The sequence below is a fragment of the Schistocerca gregaria genome, chromosome 1, assembly GCF_023897955.1.
Source record: "Schistocerca gregaria isolate iqSchGreg1 chromosome 1, iqSchGreg1.2, whole genome shotgun sequence".
NCBI classification, from domain to species: domain Eukaryota; kingdom Metazoa; phylum Arthropoda; class Insecta; order Orthoptera; family Acrididae; genus Schistocerca; species Schistocerca gregaria.
In genome coordinates, this window is record NC_064920.1 from 369590633 (window position 1) to 369609345 (window position 18713).

The 18713-nt window shown below is 37.7% G+C and overlaps 1 protein-coding gene across 1 annotated transcript in view; it reads right to left on the bottom strand.

Annotated features, from left to right (window-relative positions):
- Positions 1-1248: 1248 nt before the first annotated feature.
- The window catches only part of LOC126346953 (uncharacterized), a 1435518-nt gene continuing 1418053 nt past the window's right edge, over positions 1249-18713 (bottom strand). The window contains exons 15-16 of the mRNA XM_050002230.1: positions 16810-17018; positions 1249-3061 (exon numbers count right to left, since the gene is read on the bottom strand). Of these exons, the coding sequence (XP_049858187.1) occupies positions 2913-3061; positions 16810-17018 (358 nt within the window). The 3' untranslated portion in view covers positions 1249-2912. The remainder of the gene's footprint in view (positions 3062-16809; positions 17019-18713) is intronic.

Here is an 18713-nt window from a genome sequence, read left to right on the forward strand (position 1 = left end):
AATGTTTTCCTGATTTTTCATTCTGTTTTTGATAGTGACTCACGAAACATGAGGAAAGTACAAGAACAAGTTAAAAGTGTTATTTAGTCAAAAGCAAAGTTTCTAATCTTCCTTATAACAATGATGCAATTAATTTTATGAGGTCACTTAATTTAAAATTATAACTAACTGAAAATGTTACCATAGTCACAATGGAAAAACTTTTTGTGGTAATAGGCTGAACTTGAAACAATTTAATTTATAAAATAACTGACACTGTAAGTTTGGACCATCATAACGTTAACTGCCTATTTTGTCTCACTGCTCTAGATTCTGACTTTTAACGCTTTACTTCTATTGTTGTATTTTTCTGAATTATGATGCCAATCAATTATTAATTCAGGTGCTAATTAAAATTTTGCATAAATTATCTCCAAGAGGAATTCCGTAGTCATGCAGGGGATTCTCAACTAGGAAGCAGAACAGTGTTCCACATACTTTTATACTTTACTAACTTCCAACATTTTTTCATAAACCAAAAAAGTTAGGTTTCACAGTCCACCCAAAACAGTAAAAATCTACGTAGCTGAATTTCAAGAGATTGTGTGTTCACGAGATCACATTATGTTCTTTAACTAGTCCATCCCACCAACAATAACATCTGCAGTCGGGCAGTAAACATTTAAAAACCATGTGTAACTAATTTGTAACGTCTGCGGTGTGATATCGTTGTGTAGGATTGTGTCAAAGTCTCCACCCCGAAGTTAAACTCGAAACATCTCCACTGATCAGCCAGAACATTATGTCCCCTTACATACTAGACCAAAGACTCTGTTTCAAATCCAATAATGAGCTCAAGTTTCACACCCAGTGTGTAAAATTAATTTCTAATTTATTTGTTTAACATAGAGTGTATACATAAAAAAGGTCACATGTAGTTCATACTGTACAAATTATGGATGTATGTAGCAATGCGTCAGTCATTACTTTTGTGCATTTCCCTTTTTCACTGATGCAGATTAAGATTTCACGATTTACATTAACATAGTCTCCTTACCACTTGGTTCTTTTACTAAATACCCAACCATATGATTATAGTGGGAAAAATCTCCAAAGTGGTGTTGCTTCCATCTCTGCAGCTTATAAAATAAATTTCATTTTTGTAGAATCCAATAACTGGATTCATCATCAAGACACACTGTCAATTGATTTCAGTAAACTACAGAATTGGGAATGGTAGGGTGATAACTGGATATTATAAAACAACAGTTCTTTTAAAACAGAATATATATGGTGTTTTATTGACAATTAGAAAATAACACGACTCATGATTTAACTATATACAATGACAATGTCTGAGAGATCAATACTTCAAACCACTATAATGGTAAGAAGACACTAGTCTTGTGCCCTGTTATCTTAGTAATGTAAATTACTGAATTCACCATTACCTAATCAAAAACTGAAACTGGGATTGTGGAATGCTTCTTTTTTAGAGTTACATGTATAAAAGGCAAGTAAATGTAAAATTGTAAAAAGTTCACTAAAACTAACAAACTGGAGGAAATTTTTCAATAGTAGAAAAGAAAGTAGACACATATTCTACTTTATGTATCTTTTTTAAGAAGCAATTTAGTGATTTACAAAAAGCTATTACACTAATTTTAAAAATATCAAAATCAACCAAACAGTTGGTATGTTTAGAGAGAAAAGAAACTGAACGTAATGCTGAAATACAGACAATCCAGTTACTATTCAACTTTTCTAATAATGCAACATTTTGCCACTTTTATTGAAGATGAAGGTACACATCAAAACGTGATTATTTTCTTCCTTCCCATACTGTGGTATTACGGTTATCTTAGTGTATTTGCATTTATATATTACTTAGGTACATCTAAAGAGCCATAGTTCATACTGTTATAATTAACACACACATTAAACAGCAATAACACCGAAAAATTTGTTGCAGCTACGAAAGAGACATTGATACAATTATCCCAAATTCTTAGGAACAATACAGTCAGAAGCTACTACTAAAATAAGAATCTCTTTCTAAATCACTTTTTGCAGACAACACATGTATAATAATAACTGTAAGAGTAATACTCCTTTGAGAATGATTTCTCAGCCTGTACATCAAATTATTATTACATTTTATCATTTTTATCAAATTAATATATATTTTAGCACAAGAAAGGAAGCACTGTTTCAGCATACCTCCAACTATTATGAACACAAATGCGTTCACCTACTTAGCTAGTGGCTTCTCTTAAAATTCCCGTTTTTCATACATAATAATTTTCCTGTAGTATGGGTACTGTATAAAAATATGGACATTCACTGCTATTATTTTAAATGTAAACAATGTTTTCTCTTAAATAATGATTAAATATATGTTAACAGAGTACAAGTCTGAATTTATTATTTCTTACATACCAAATCACCCTATGTTAAAGATATTGTAATAGGAGCAGATAATATTTTACCTCAAAACAGGTATACCTCATGATCTTGTTGGTAGCAAAATCAACATCCATATAAAAAGATTTAACTCACTTATGAGTCTCATTTCAAACTGAAGGATAGAAATTATCACTTTCAGTTTAACAAATGACTTCTTTCAATGGACTATTACAGTAATACATTTACAAAAATACATTATATGCTACTCTAGTTCATCTGAAATGAGGCTCACCTATCTTCCATATAAAAATAATTTAATAAACACTTAGAAGGAACAGACATCGTACAGCCATTTACATTTCTAACGTTTAAAAAATAAAGGAAAAGGGACACAATGGCCATTCTTTTCAAATGATCATACTTGTGGATAAAACTTATCAATACACAAAATCAACTGAGGAATAATAAAAGAGCTGTATAAAACTTCCGCATAAATGCACCTCTAACATTTACATTAACCACTAAAACTATGAGTTTGTGCTGCGATGTTCAAGTGAAGGACGTAATGTCAGACATCCTTCAACCCAGAAGTTAGGCCGTTCCAGCATACTTTGCCACAAGGTCATTTCTTTTCCAGTTGCATCCATCCAATCCACAGATTTCCCATAGTGTTTGCCTAGAAAAGATAAGAATACAAATAAATATTGTTGCCTTCTAATGAAGACTAAAAAGTCATTACTGAAAACAAGAAATAGAAAATGCTTTGTATTCTGTTTTCTACTGTGAACCAATCCTCCAAATCCAACTACGATTTGTCGAGCATTGTAAATTTATCAGTCTGCTATTAATACATATCAAATATCTTACAAAAATGTTTCATCAATTGCAAGAGAACATAATATAACTCTAAAAAGGTTGTGTAATATACTAAAGATGTGAAAGAGATGTGGTTCAAACCTGCAGCTCACTATGCAAACATCTGGTGAAGTTATCCATCTAACTACTTATTTTAAGCAATGTTTTCCAACATCAACAAATGGCTAAACTTGTTCCCATTATTTACACAATATAGGCTTTCACAGCTGGCATTTGCAATATTGCTGATATTTGATTTACTGGCATAAGACTGTGGTCCAAGGCATAATGCCCTACCTAATGTTTCGTTTTACAATGCTGGAGACTTCATCACAGACTTTGATGACTCAGAAAGCTGTTACATGGCCTCATGGAGAAAAAGAACTGTCTGAATTTCTATATTTTCTAAATAATGATAATTATCATTAGCAGTCCACACAAGAACCAGCAATGCTCCCAAAGATGTTTTTGCCACTAGGATTAATACTGTAATGAAAGGTGTTCAACTGCCAGAAGACAACCCAAGCTGTTACTACAGCAGGAAAACTTCCTCAACATTTTTGGTGCTGCATGTTTCTGCATTTAATAAATGTTTGTGCAATTTTTGTTCAATGTAGAGAATCTTCGTAGATGCCAGTGTTGATGTTTATATAGGTTTAAGCGGAGACAGCTATATCCAGCCACGTGAAAAACATTACACAGTACACACTAATATAAAGTTCACTATGGAAAAAGACAGTCATATTTAATTTTTGGATGTACAGTTAAATCAGAAAACCCAATAGATAGATAGGTCTACAGAAAGCCCACTCACCTTCACAAAAATTCCAATCATCATACCACCCAGAAACAAGGAGTGACCAAAAAAAATTGGTAAACTGGGCTAAAAAAATATGTGAACTACAGTACTTGGAGGGTGAGGTCAATCAATTAACCTACCAGTAAAAAGCTGGAGTGCAGTGCAGTGGACCCCATGGGCCATACTTTTGAGTATAATACAGAGAGGTTCTGAACAGCTGTCACAGGCATTTACCCAAGTGTGCTCCATGCATTTTCCTCATTTGTGCACTAGAATTTGCATCTTCATTCTCTCCATTGGGGTTTACTGCACTCCATCTTTCCATGCTTGCTGCCAGTATTTTCAACACTGCTGTGCCAGACATAAGTGACAGACACTTTGTATATCCATAATACTACATCATAATACATTATTACGACAGCCTTATACTTTCTGATGTAAAGAACAAGCGGACCAATGATATTTGTCTGCTTTATTAAATTACAATCATTTGACTATAGTATATTACAACTACGCATATTACATTATATTTTAGATGTCATTATACAGATGGGAAAATGCTAGGCTGAAAGAGCTACTAATCCTCCAGGCTCACAGCAGGTTAGGACCAGATCTTGGAACATCATCAAAGACGCTCATGGACAAATGGGAAATGCAAGAAGTACAAAAACTCTTGATGAAGCCCTTAGTCTTTTCCTTATACCAGAGACTGTCCAGGTCATCGTTGACTGCATCAACAAGAAGACAGAGATGTGTACCGAAAACTACAAGACCAAGACAGATAGCCTGTATGAGAAGATGGACAAACCTGGCAAGCTTCTGGGTCACCAATGAGACTGATGATGAGATCTTCCCCCTGATGATGAACGTGACTGGAGTCAGATTCCACCTAGGGTGTCTCCGGTTTGATGATCTTAATACCCGACAAACTCGTGCACAGGATGAACTCTGTCCAATCTGTGAAGTCTTCGGCCAGTTTAACAAGAACTGCCATGACAGTTACATCCTCAGTAGCAACATTACAATTGACAGGGGTTTCTATGGTTGATGCTTTTTCATTCAATACATCCTGACAAAGATGGCCAAATATGGCATCAAGATCTCCACCATGTACGATTGATTCTAAGGTGTTCTAAAGCTCCTGCATGAAGGTGTATGTTGGAAAGCAACATGATGGAGCTTTCTACAAGAACAACTTCCAGCTGATGTGATTGAACACTTCATAGCAAAGATATCTGAATCGCAAAGAAACCTAACAATGGACAACTGGTACACCAGTGAATCTTCCTGGCAAATTAAAACTGTGTGCCGGACTCAGACTCAAACTCAGGACCTTTGCCTTTCACGGGCAATTGCTCTACTATCTCAGCTACCCAAGCACAACTCACACCCCATCCTTGCAGCTTTACTTCTGCCAGTACCTCGTCTCCTAACTTCCAAACTTTACAGAAGCTCTCCTGTGAACCTAAGTAGCAGACCTAAATAGCAGAAGTAAAGCTTCGAGGGCAGGGCGTGAGTCGTGCTTGGGTAGCTCAGATGGTAGAGCATTTGCCCGTGAAAGGCAAAGGTCCCGAGTCCGAGTCACGGTCCAACACACAGTCTTAATTTGCCAGGTTGTTTCATTTCAGCGCACACTCCGCTGTAGAGTGAAAAGCTCATTCTGGTACATCAGTGTTCCACTGGCCACTACAATCCTACGCAAGCACAAGATGACTCTGGTTGTAATGATTAGGAAAAACAAAAAGGACATCCCCAAGACATTCACTGAGACCACTGACTGCCCAGTTTGTAGCAGCATGTTCAGATTCAGTAACCAGATCACCTTGGTGTCCTGCATTCCAAAGAATAAGGTTGTGATTCTTCTCTCCATCTTACACTGCAAGGATCGTACTGACAAATCAACTGGGGACAAGACAATGCCTGAGGTGATTACCTACTACAATGAGACCAAAGGCAGTATCAACACATTTGATCTGTTATGCAGAACTTTCCATGTGAGCTGAATGTGCAGATGTTGGCCACTCGAGATCTTCTTCCCACTACTTAACACCACCGGCATCAATGCGCAAGTGATCCCCTTCTGCAACTTGCCTTGGCAACCCTTACACACCCACAATTCCTCAAAATTCTCACCCTTCTTCGAGGTCAGCTCTACAAGCATCAGGAGGCATCCAGGCACCTTCCTAAACTGTTGCAGCGGCACCTCAAGGGCTTTGTCCCTAGTTCCAGCGCCCAAGCTGTGACACTTCTTTGCCAAAAAAGGTGAAGAAAAATTCAAAGTGAGAGCTATGCGGCCACAAGGAGGACAGAAAGATGAACTATGTATGCAAAGCCTGCACGCTGTACATTTGTCTTGCCAAACGTGATCTCCCTTTGTCCCAATTACATTCCTGAAGCTGAAGCACCTGCCAAGTGACTTCAAGGCTGTTGTGAAGGACAAACACAGGCACAGATACAGAACTTGAACAGTTATTGTATGTTGGATTTATTATGTAAGCACTAATGTGTTCACTGTGAAGTGTTTCAAAGATAAATGTTCATTATAAAATGATATCATTTATCGTATAAACATGTGATTTGTTCACTGAAATACGTTCTAAAGTTATAATAAAGTGAGAAAAAGAAACAAAATGTAAAACAACAAAGTAGTAGTGGTCTTGCATGGAATATCAATGGAGATAGGATAATTGTAGGCATGGGGGGGATTACCGCACTCCATCTTTGTGATGGTGGGAGAGGATCCACCTTTCTAATGAAGGTTTAAGAATGGCCTTCACAAAAAATGGGTACTCTGACAAAGAGATAAAAAGGGTGCTACAGAGTTTCTAATGAAAAATAACTTCCTTCCATTTATAAAAACTATCACAGCACTCAGAAAACATGGTATTGATACAGTGTTTACACCAATAAGAAAAGTGTGCGAATCCTGACACTACAAATGACCTAAACATGCTGCTTGCCACATCAAGAGCATATAAAATCTCATGCACTTGTTGCCTAGTGTACATAGGAACTACAAAAAGAAGCATTAACACTCGTCTCTACCTACATGTGACCAACTATCACCTGGACAAGATGGACAAATGGCTCTGAGCACTAGTACTTAGAACTACTTAAACCTAACTAACCTAAGGACATCGCACACATCCATGCCTGGGGCAGGATTCGAACCTACGACCGTAGCAGTCGTGCGGTTCCAGACTGAAGCACCTAGAACCGCTCGGCCACACCGGCTGGCTAAGATGGACAAATCAGGATCATGCACTAGGACCTGCTTCCTGTAACACTATAGCTAACCTTTCCACCAAAATCCTAAGCTCCACAGAAGTTAAAATCCTATCCAAACACCTCACCTTTAGCATTACACCCAAATTCAACCATGCTGGACTTGTCAAAGACCTACTCTCCTTCTCCTGATTCATGCAAAGGAAGCACTTCTTTGCTGCCAATCCCTCCAACCAAAACCAACCTAATTCCTATACTGAACCCTGCCTCTTCCAGTTCATACCATGATCCTCCTGCCTAACAGGAATTCCTAACCTCCAACTTGGTGTCACCATCCTTCCCCAGGTCTCATCCTCAGAACGACAAACTTCCAGTATAAGGAAGAAGAGCCGTACACAAAACAAATCCTGACCTAATTATCCTACCTGCAGACAAAGGTTCCACCACTGTTGTTATGAATTGCAGTGACTATCTGGCAGAAGACCTCCACCGGTTATCTGACTCCTCCACCTATAAATTCTGTCAGAGTGATCCCACCTCGTAAGTCCAACACAAACTCCAGTCCCTGCTTAAAACCTTAAGCCCTTCCCAGAACATCTCCCCTGAATCCACTTCCCTCCTCACCCCTATGACACTCCACATACCCATCTTCTACATACTCCCCAAAATCCACAAACCCAACAATACTGGATGCCCCATTGTGACTGGTTATTGTGCACCCACTGCAAGAATTTTGCTATTCATTTACCAACACCACCTACCAATTGCCTGTAATCTAGCCTCCTACACCAAAGACACCAATCATTTCCTTCACCAACTCTCCACCACCGCCGCCACCACCACCACCACGCCTTTTTACCTCATGGATCCCTGTTGATGCCACATCCTTCATGCCCATATTGTTACCACTATTGAAACTACCTTTCCCAATGTCCTTCAGTCTCTGAACCCACTATTTCATTCCTCAAACACCTTACTAACTTTATCCTAACCCATATCTACTTCTCCTTTGAAGGGAAGGTATGTAAACAAATCCACAGCACAGCAATGGCACCTGCAGGGGATCCTCCTATGCCAACCTCTTTAAAGGCCACCTAGAGGAGGTCTACCTAGCCTTCCAAAACACCAAACCACTCATCTGGTTCAGGTTCATTGACAATATCTTCATTATCTGGACTCAGGGCCAAGAGAGCTAAGACACACTATCTTCATTCCTTCACAATCTGAACACCTTCTCTACCATTTGCTTCACATAGATCTCCACAATCCAGCATGCCAACTTCCTAGATGTTGACGTCCTCCTCTCCGATGGCTCCGTCCACACCTCTGTCAACATTAAACCCACCAACCACCAACAGCACCTGCATTTTGACAGCTGTCGTCGCTTTCACAGCAAAAAATTCCACCCACATAGCCTGGCTCCCCGGGGTCGGCATATCTGCTCAGTGTGCTGAGGGTCTCACCAAGGCCTTCACAAACAGGCACTATTCCCCAGACCTAGTCCGCAAACAGGTCTCCCATGCAATTTCCCCTCACACCCCTAATCATTCCACTACCACCACCACCACCACCACCACTGCTTCATCATCCAGTACCATCCTAGACTGGAAGAACTGAACCACATCCTTCACCAGGGCTTTGATTATCTATCATCATGCCCTGAAATGAGTGTTCTGTCACCCACCCAACCTCCTCAACATCCTTGTCCATCCCTATTCTACTCTCAGTCCCAACCCCTTGCACACGGATCATATTCCTGTTAAAGACCCAGGTGCAAAACTTGCCCAATCCAGCCACACAGCACTTCCTTTTCCAGTCCTGTCACAAGTTTATCCTACACCATCAGGGGCCATGCGATTTACCAGCTCTGTTGCAATCACTGCACAGGTTTTTATACTTGTATGACTACCAATAAACTGTCGACCAGGATAAATGGCTACTGCCAAACTTAGCCAAGAGCAAAGTAAACCACCCTGTGGCACAGCATGCAGCTGAACGTAACGCACTTGATTTCAAAGGCAGCTTCACTACCCAAGCCATTTGCATCTTTCCCTCCACCACCAGCTTTTCTGAACTGCGCAGGTGGGAGTTATCCTTGCAACACATTCTCTGCTCCCATAATTATTCCAGTCTCAACCTATGGCAACATACTGTCTCCACATCCTCCACTCAACAGTTTCCAATCCCTCTGTACTATCATCTCCTTCCCATTCTCATGTCCCACCCTGTTTATTTGCAGCGCTCTGCCAATACATCCACTCATCTTTCCCCACACCTCTCCTTTTTTGCACCTTTTCCCCCATCTCTCTGCCCCACAAACTCCCAACACTGCAACTGTTGGCTGTACACTCCACCAGACAGCATTTGTCCTTCTCCCCATCTGTACACTACTATCCCTTCCCCATCCCTATCACCTCCAAACTGGTACCTGCATCCAAGTGATGGTGTGTGTGTGTGTGTGTGTGTGTGTGTGTGTGTGTGTGTGTGTGTGTGTGTTTTGCTGGTGAAGGCTGTGGCCGAAAGCTATATGTGAGTGTCTTTTAGTTGTACCTGTCTGCAACTTGATGTGTCTTCTTTATGGTAAGTAGCAATCTGTCTTTTCCTACACTGTTTAAAATGTAAAATAATTATGCAGACTGAGGCATTGATCTGACAGTGAGCCAGTGGATGCAATATCACACTTGTAATTCTTTTCTGCATTGTTTGTAGCATTTATGAGAAAATTTCTTTGCATGTATGTTAAACTAACTTTGAAACCACTTCTGGAAAATTGTTAAAACAGCATTTATAAGAGCAAAGTAAAGAAAGTTCTCAGCACAATACTGATGTGACATTTATATCAACAAAATTTTGTTTTCCATATTTTGGTACATATTTGACAGACTATAACTCAAGTGTCAACTTGATATGGGGAGTAGTTTCATCTATATGATTTTTAAAAGTTGTAATGATGTGGTCTCTTCAGATGAATAAACTGGAATACCATACCATTAAAAGATACTTTGTGTTGTATATTTTATTGTCAACAGAATTCACCCAAAGTTTGTGATAGTTACAAACAAACGACTACTTATTTTTTACCATTTGGGTGAAGGTGGGGCACTGAAGGACTTCCTAAAACAATAATTATAGATGAAAGCATCAAGAAGGTGCACCATATGGTATTGAATGACACATTACAGCCCTCAGTAAAACACATCCATTTTGATCCTACATGTTTTCTAACATCTTGTACCATTATTTCATACTTTCATTATTTTATCATCTCTAGGAATCCAGCAGAGACCATGGTGTGGCCCATCTATCATCCCTTTGCATGACTACATTTGTTTGTTTCCTGCCCTGTGTTACTAATTCCCAACACAATTGATGAACAACTCTCAATACTGAATGTTTTGTGCATGGAGAGTTGATGTCTCAAAACCTTATGTTCAACTGGAGATACACACCAATGGCAAACCTTTCTTTTCAAACACATTGGAAACTTAATTTTCCTGATGCATCATTTTAGTCTTGTTTTAACTGATTTCCTGTTCTCCCTTCAAATTTGATATATAAAATTCTTCCATTCGTACTTTAAGTTCATCTGCAGCAGAAACAAATGGAACAACATCATCCAAAAATCAAATGATATATCCGTAAGTATGTATTTATTCTTTGTTTATCCGGTTCAGGAAACTGCTAACACCCTCCAGCTCTGATGAGAATAGTTTAGATGATACAAAATTTCCTTGCCTGGCCCCTCATTTAATTCTGAATTGTGAATTATCATCATGAAGTCAAGCAGAAGTTTCGTACGATTATAAAATACTTTTCATGTGTATTTTATTGTCAATAGAATTCATCCAAAGTTTGTGAAAGTTACAAACAAATTACTACTTCATTTTTAACATTTGGGTGAAGATAGGCCACTGAAGGACTTCCCAAAACAATAATTATAGATAAAAGCATCAAGAAGGTGCACCATAAATTTTTAACATTTGGGTGAATGACACATTATTTTCATTGTACTAAGATAGTCTGAATCAATGTCTTGTTTACCAAGGGCTGCCAATACAAATCATGTTGAAACTGAGCCAAGAGCTTTCATAGTTCTTTTATGAATCCCAAACAAAGTGATAATAAATACTCAATTTTGTTATATAATTTTGCTTATGATCTGAAGATGGCCCATCATGTTACATGAACTTCAGCAGCCAGCATGTTCCTTTTGGCGCCTTAAAATCTCCATTTTTTTCATGTACGCTTGGTGGTAATTTTAATGAACCTCCTGTGCATTACACAGGAAATGCTGAAAGGTATGTAACATTTTTGTTTCTTGCCAGTCTCCTTTATTGTGAAGTATAATAATTATAGCACTGTTCAGATATTCTGTAAATACACAGTAGGTTTAATAAATTCCAGACTACCTCAAAATGCACTGATGTGCAAAAGTAAAAGTAACTTTCACATGATGTTTCTTTAACTGTGAAGTAACATAGGATGATGAAACTTGGATCATAAATGGAAAGAATTGCTACAGTATATTTCGATAATAATTGCAGTACACAATCAGATGAACAGAAATAATACTTTTATTCAAAGACAATAATTACACCGAAGTCACCACCATTTATGAAGGTCCCCTAATGTTACAAAACATGGGACATGATTCTTAATAAAGTGTGTGATGACCATGGACAGCAATGCATGCTCTGTAACATGCTCCCATGCTGCCCACAAGAATGGTAAGCAAGTCTTGTGGCAGGCCATTCCATTCCTACATCAGCGTAGTTTACAAATGCTGGATGGTCATTACTACACATGGATGTGTTGCAACAAGCCTCCGCAATGCAATCCACACATGCCCATGGAATTTATGTTGGGGGAATGGGCATCCCAGTCCAAGCACCAAATGGCCTCTCATTCCAAGAGCTCCATCATCTGTACAGTTTGATGTGGGTGCACATTTTCATTCATAAAAATGAAGCCAGGGCTGGATGAGGCCGTGAAAAGAAGCACATGGGGAAGGAGTATAGTATCACAATAATGTTGATTGATGAGTATGCTGTGTTCAAAGATTTGGAGGTCATTACACGCATGAGACATTATGCCTCCCTACACCATATCAACTTGACCACCACAACGATCATGTTTGACAATACCCTCATATGACGAAACATGGGAATCAGTAATGCACCCCGGAACATTGTTGAATATGGTCACTTTATCATCAGTAGTAGTCACACACGCTTTTTTAATGTCATGGGGATAATAAAAAATCGCAGTCACTTCAATGTAATTATTGTTTTTGAATAAAAGTGTCATTCCTGTTTGTCTCATTGCATATTTCTTTCAGTTACCTTCTGTTCTGTAGGATCTGTTCCTATACTCACCAAGTTTCATTGAGCTAAGTGACTTGGCAGTGGCACATCATGGGGAAGTTATCTTCACCCATAAATTTTGCACACCAGTGTAAAATAAGGAACAGAGTTTAAGAAAATTTTCATCATATTAGTTTGGTACTTGAAAGTCCATGTGGAATGTAAATAATTTATGGGGAAAATATGAATCCTTTTTCAAGCTACCAAAGAATAATTAAAAATGCACAACGGCAGGTTTTGTGTACCAGAAAGAGTGTTGCCAGCCACAACAAAAACAATACAGGAAATTTCATCCTATATAGTTCCATATTTGTTACGGTACAGTGTACCACTTGTTTCTCATGCAAAAATAGTTTCCAAACTTACTGAAACTTCTGTGTAATTTTGCAAGTACAATATCTACTCGTTTGTCTCCTACTTTACTCACTTTTATTGAAATGAAATGATCTCTAGGAACCTCCCCTTCTTCTTACCACAGGTGGTTTTGTCCACCTCATCTGGCAATTATTGCCAGAAAGTAATTATTTTCATTATCAAATATCAACATTTCTAATTCATCATTCTCCATTTAAAGAAATTTGAATGCTTGAACAATTTTGTCCCTGTTGTTAGTTACGCTGCTGTCTGCTATTACAACTCATACAATGACTACTTCATACTCTCACTATAATTTATTTTTGTACCAGATATTCATTGTTCCTTCTCATGTGAGAGTGCATCCTCTTGCAGACATATCCAAATGATTTTGTTTGTTTAATTCAGTGTATTCTATCATTTTCCTATTACCACTTGATTACTCCGATTTGCTATTAATAATAAACAAATGGTTGCAGCGCATAATTCTGGTTGGAGAAGTAGGTGTCAATCAGCTCTCTGTTGCCTTTATGAGTGTGTAACCTACAAGCAATTGAAATGGGTGGTGTTACCGAGCCTCTCACCAGTCGTGATGTATGTTCACCTTCTGCAAGTAGAAGAGCCCGTACCACAAGATTCATTGGTGTTTGTGTTGAATGTATGCGGAATAGGGTAGGAGTGAAAGTGTATCATGAGGGAATAGTAGATATAATTGAATCTCTTTGCTTAGATGTGCATGATGAAAGTGGTAGAAGAAGTCATTCTGATGCGACTGAGGCCTTATGCAACACGGTGGCAAAATTGTGTATGTGGAACGTCAGTACACAATTTTCAAACTTTCTGAAGCTGTATCTAAGATTTCATGGATAACCTTCTTTTGTTACAGGTGGGTAGAAAAACGTATAACTGATGTTCAAAAAACAAAGAACTAGTTCAGACTTGGCATTCCTTCGGTGTTACCATGAAGAATAGAATAAATTTCTGAAAGAATTGTGACAAGGACCAAGTCGTGGGTGCAATTTGTGAACTATGAAACTAGCTGGTTACTCAACACTTCACAACTGACGATGAGCTCAAAAATGCTGTCAACAACTGGTTGAAGTGCCAGGTGGCACCATCATTGATAAAGGGATAAATAAGCTGGTTCATGGTATAATGTCAACATGTTGGTAATGATTGTATATTAAATATTTATCTATTTTCTTTCTTTTTTAATATAAATCTATTAAAAGCTTTTGTACCACATCATAAGCCCTCCAAAATTTGTTTTGCATATTTCAGTCTTCCTCTCAATGACTACTTTTCCCTCCAGTGTAAAGTTAATTATTCCTGGATTCTGTCCTTTCAACTGATAATGGTCTTCCAAAGATTTCTTCTCAGATTTTCTTTCAAAATGTCTTCATTTTATCATTTATCTGTCCACTCAATTTTTAAAGACTGTCAAAAGTGTCATGTTTCAATTGCTCCCAAAGTTCCCTGTTCTCAGAATGTTCAACTGTTCATGTTTGACTTCCATACAATAGTGTCATATGTGGCAGAAAGATTTGCAGTCTACTGATATCACATTTTTAAACCTGACACAAGTAGAGAGAGTTTTTCAAGTTCTTTCAAAACATGCTTTAATCTAACAGGTCAAAGTTTATATTCATGACTGTAACTAAAGAAAAAATGTACTAAATTGACCAAGAGAAGAAGCTGCAGTTTTGCATCTGAATCTTGCTCATGCTACTTGATCAACAAAGAGGAAGAGAGCAAGCAGAACAGGCATAAAAATGATATGCACTATCTTCAGCACTCATTCTTGAGCTACAAAAACAAGCTCTTTAAATATACAAATTATAGCAGACATGTTAAGGATCTTGTTACAAACAACAACATACAGCAACAAGATAGGATTTTTAATCCTAAATTCTAAATCCACAGACGTTTTCATCTACAAGGATATGCTGAGAAGCAATGCCTGTTCTCAATATTGGTTGAGGTATTACATGTCTTGTATATTACTTGGCCAACTATCCTGCTTCTTGACACAAGTTGCCACTCTCTGCTCTCTGTCACCAGAGAGCTCCCACCTGGTGGTTCCTTCATAACTATGTTGTTGCATGAGAAACAGGATGCTGTAATCAAGTTTCTAAATGCAGAAAAGTGTCTCCAACTCAAATCCACAGAATGATATTGTGTATAGTGACAGTGCCAGATCACATAGAAGAACTTTGACATCTGCAACAATCTGATGCCATGGGTTCACTGACATTGATTGTCCACCATACAGTTCTGGTTTGGCCCCATACTATTTTCATCTGTTTCCAAAACTCAAAGAACACCTTTGAGGACCTTACTTTGATAGTGATGAAGGGGTGCAAGCAAGGATGAGGTTGTAGCTCCATCAATGACGTCAAAAGTTACACAGTGATGGTATCATCAAACTGGTCTCTCAGTGAGAGAAATGTGTTCATTTCCAGGGTGATTATGTTGAGAAATAAATATGTAGACATGAAGAATAAAGATGTAAAAAGTTTGTAACATTTGTTTTATTTAAAAAGTTTCAAGAAATTTCACATAAAACATTGAGACACACTACTTCTCAGCACACCCTTGTACCTTATAGCCAGGTTTGGCCCATATACTTTTACTCTCCTCACAAAAGAAAGACAGAAGCCATCCTTAGGCACAATTTCCCTTACCTGGTAGCAGATGGGTCTGCCTACAAAGGGTTTTCAACCACGTATCCAAGGATTCATATATGTTACCATCATTAGGTGTTATTATTATTATTTTACTTAACTGCAATGAAATTTACACTACTTTTCAATGTTATCTCTGCCAACTTTTCAGCATTCATCTCATTGCTCTGGTGTCTGAGCCCCTGCTGAGTTGCTGTATTTGAGCAAAGGTGCCATGTAAAAATGCTTTGAAAGGGCTGATTAGATGACAACTAGATGATGTTGGGTCACAAGTGTAATGTGGATTTTATTACTTTTTTACTTTATGTTGTAGCAAGCTAGAGTAAAATTCACTAATCATAAGATGCTGTCCTAAAGAGTCACAAACATTTGGGCTCAAGAGTTTCAGAGTGTTTTTACCTTTCTTCACAGGCAGAACCAAAAATTTGAATTTTTTGGTGAATCAGGAAGTTTACGTGTACCATTTTGAAATTTGTATGCTATCTATATTTTATCATTGGTTATAACACAGGCATTTCCTTCCATTACTAACTACTGTCTAAGTCGAATCAAAATGTCTTTATCAGCTTGAGTTCACTGTCTTGGATACCATCTCAAACAAGTTCAGTAACAATTAATCTTGTCACGAATGCCTGAACATACCACTTGAACACCATTATCTGCCAATGAGGTCATTTATGCTAGCTTTTAGTGTTTCAACTGACACTTCAGAAGGCAACCAAGTATAAAATCAACACTACTCATAGCACTTAAACACATTTCAGTGGATTTTCACAACATTGCATCAAAATTATTTCAGTGAATTTTATCTCATTTCACACCTAGGGACAACAATGTCATTGCTTTGGGTGGTTCACATTTTGAGAGGGACCGATGTTTCGAAAGGAATGAAAGAAATTATATATGCTTTTATTTCTTTTAAACAGGAGACTAATTTTGTACCCACGGTTGCCAACATTCAGTGGTTTTCCTACTAATGCAGCTGCTTTGGTACTAATTGAATGTCAGTCATAGACATACGTGACCACAGATGCAGAGAAAAGAACTTTGATGAGGCAAACTGTAATTGGAATTAAAGACAAACTAGAACTTAAGAACACCATCTTTATAATTTGTTCTGTATTATTCAAAATTTTTAACACACCTGTCCCAAGGTTAAATCGCAGACCTCCAAGAAATTCATTACTTGCTAGTCTGTCATGGTCCCAAACTGTCAGCTCCAGACTTCTTTCTGAGAGTTCTTGTAAGCTGACATCTTCATAAGTGAATGTGTAATTCCACACAGGATTACAAGTCCGTCGAAGTACAGGCGTCTTTTGCTTAGAGCTGCGTCCTTTGTCGGGAAGCAAGTAACTAAGGAAATAAAAATAAATTACATATACTACATGTACTAAAAAGATATGAGAGACATTGTGAGTATACTTCAATGTAGAAATGCACACATACTGTATTCAGGGTTCTACTACCAACAACAACTGTACTTTATACTCATCTATTATCTTTTTCAGTGTGCAACGCACATAACATAAAGCTTTTAAAAATAAGTTCAGTACCCAAATTTCTGAGACGCATAACAATGACACGTGTTAATATAAAAAAGACAATTATGACATCTACATACCAAACAACATGATGATAAACGTCCATGTAGGTCAAAGTAAATATTAGATTTAAAGACAAAAAAGGGAATCAATAAAGCATCATTTCAAAAAGTGTGTGCCACTGTCTAGAAGAGGCGTGCTCAAGAAGTTGTTAGATCCTCACAGAGCAGAATATAACTATCATAAAAGAAAATAACATAAAAATTAATAGTGTTTGAAAAATGCTATATTGATACAGATGAACAGGCACATTAGGGAGAAACTTTAAGGAGGCATCATTTACAAAAGGGCTTTCAGAAAGTACAGCAGTTTTGTTAGAGTTATTTCCCTTAGTTTAACTGGCATGGAAAGTACAGCTTGATGGAGAAATGTGAAAAAAGAAACAGTATCTGGCATGAGATTTCCCCATCCATACACAAAGTTCATCTTCACAAGTCTGTATGACTGAAGGAGTGTGTGTCAGTCCAAAGAAACAAAATCTTAGACCACCAACTGTTATTACAGTATGGCGTGTCAATGGTACTGTAAGAAACATATTCTCTCACTAGAAGATGAGAGAGGAGAGAGTGCTTTCCAAAAATATTTGAGCATACTGCAGACTGGTATGGTTGCAAATCTCAGTAGATTCTACTATATCTTAAGTATTGTTACAGACTTAGTAATAAGTTACAGGGTTAGTAGGAAATATATATATGTAAGAATTGTGAGAAATGTATACTGACGTACTATACATGAACCAAAAAGGAAATGAACATTAAATTGATAAGAAAAACTTTGTAAGAATTGTAATAGGAATACTAGGTTAGTAATTAACAGTTAAAGATATGATATAATTAAAGCTTTATGATATCTATAGTTGATCATTACTACACGCTATCCATGTAACTTAACATGTATGACCTTGAAACTCTCTTCGGGTTTGCTGCTGGATCCTAAAATCAACTCTATTTGATATTTTGACAATCCAACTGGTCGCCATCTTCAGGAGAATGCTGCATTCTCATTGGGACTCACCAGCAGAAGCAGCATTCTCCTGAAAATGGTGACCAGTTGGATCGCCGAAATATCAAATCAAGTTGATTTTAGGATCCGGCAGAAAACCCGAAGAGACTTTCAAAACTTATTACGCCAGGACAACCTACAAAGTCACATCTATGACCTTCTTTTGCTACTATTACAGATCTCTGTCTTCAGGGAAGGCTTTCCATTAAGTTCTGATACACCAAAGTTGGAATTTGATTGTATTTTTCATGGATTGTAATGAAGGTATATTGTTAAGTTTTTTGATAAGTTCCTCAGTCACAGGACCCACATGCTGGTCTGGTTAATCCAAGAAATATCTGATAAGGTTTTTATAAATTACATGAACAGGTCTGTCCAGACAATTTTTCATCCATGCTTTGTGGATAGGATCAGCATCATCATGTCAATACAGAGAAGGTATAAT